Below are 1,271 nucleotides of genomic sequence, written 5' to 3'. Positions count from 1 at the left end.
AACTGGTTTGTGAAAGTAGGACTCTTTGACTGGGCGCAGTGGCTCACGCCTGTAATCCCAGCACTTTGGGAAGCCGAGTTGGGTGGATCACGAGGTAAGGAGCTCAAGACCAGCCTGGCCAATATGGTGAAACCCCGTCTCTACTATAAATACAAAAAATTAGCCAGGTGCGATGGCAGGTACCTATAATCCCAGCTACTCAGGAGGGTGAGGCAGGGGAATCACTTGAACCCGGGTGGCAGAGGTTGCAGTGAGCCAAGATCGTGCTATTGCACTCCAGCCTGGGCAACATAGTGAGACTCAGTCTCAAAAAAAAAGGAAGTAGGACTCGTCAGCATTGATTTCCATGTTGATATGCTATGTATTAGCTGGGAAGATCTGAAAGCATATAAAAATATAATAAAAACTAAAGCTGATGCTAACTAAGGAATTAGGGATATGGGCATATGATGACGTAAGTATAGGTAATGTCATGGCCCTGGGCACAACTGAGGAGAAGAATGTGTCCTTGACTCATTCCTCCTGACTTCCTGTAGGGTTTTTACCCTTTTTCTCCTAATGTTTCTTAGAACAAAATGTTTGTTCTATGTTCTGCATAGTATATTGCATGACTGAAAGGTAGAGATATGTGTGCTGGTAGCCTGAAAATATGGCTATTTTATTTAATGAGATTTGTAGGAAGGGAGAGAGAAGAATTTTCTGAAGATTTGGAACATTTTAAGGAGGGCCAGTTCTCTGTAACTGTATAGGGCATAGACATCGAGTAAGTCACTGATGTGAAAATATTTCACCATCAAATGAGATTGTGAATGAGTTGATATTGCTTTGAGGTGATAGAAGAATATATGGAGTTTTTCACCTTGTGAATTATGTATGATTTAGTCTGTAAACTTTACTTCTGGTTTGAATAGGATCTTCCTCAGGAAATGGAAAAGTTGCCACAGCTCCGACAAGGTACTACGATGATATATATTTTGATTCTGATTCTGAGGATGAAGACAAAGCAGGTAAGTAGCCTATTTACCAGGTTAAGCAGTTATATTTTATAAAAAAGGGTTTACCTAACAATTATTGGATGTAAGGATTTCCCTCTGAGTTTGGTCTTTTAAGAAATTACGGCTGGGCATGGTGGTTCACGCCTGTAATTGCAGCACTTTGGGAGGCTGATGCAGGCAGATCACCTGAGGTTGGGAGTTTAAGACCAGCCTGGCCAACTTGGCAAAACCCTGTCTGTACTAAAAATACAAAAATAAGCCGGGCATGGTGGTGCA

The 1,271-nt window shown here is 41.6% G+C and overlaps 1 protein-coding gene across 1 annotated transcript in view; it reads left to right on the top strand.

Moving 5' to 3' along the window:
• Positions 1 to 1,271, top strand: part of EAPP (E2F-associated phosphoprotein) — a 50,767-nt gene that overhangs the window by 8,363 nt on the left and 41,133 nt on the right. Inside the window, exon 3 of the mRNA XM_011992294.1 lies at positions 912 to 1,011. Within this exon, the coding sequence (XP_011847684.1) occupies positions 912 to 1,011 (100 nt within the window). The remainder of the gene's footprint in view (positions 1 to 911; positions 1,012 to 1,271) is intronic.

This window comes from Mandrillus leucophaeus, unplaced genomic scaffold (genome assembly GCF_000951045.1).
Source record: "Mandrillus leucophaeus isolate KB7577 unplaced genomic scaffold, Mleu.le_1.0 Scaffold409, whole genome shotgun sequence".
NCBI lineage: Eukaryota > Metazoa > Chordata > Mammalia > Primates > Cercopithecidae > Mandrillus > Mandrillus leucophaeus.
Note: the sequence above shows the minus strand (reverse complement) of the source record. Positions and strands in the feature narration are given on the sequence as shown.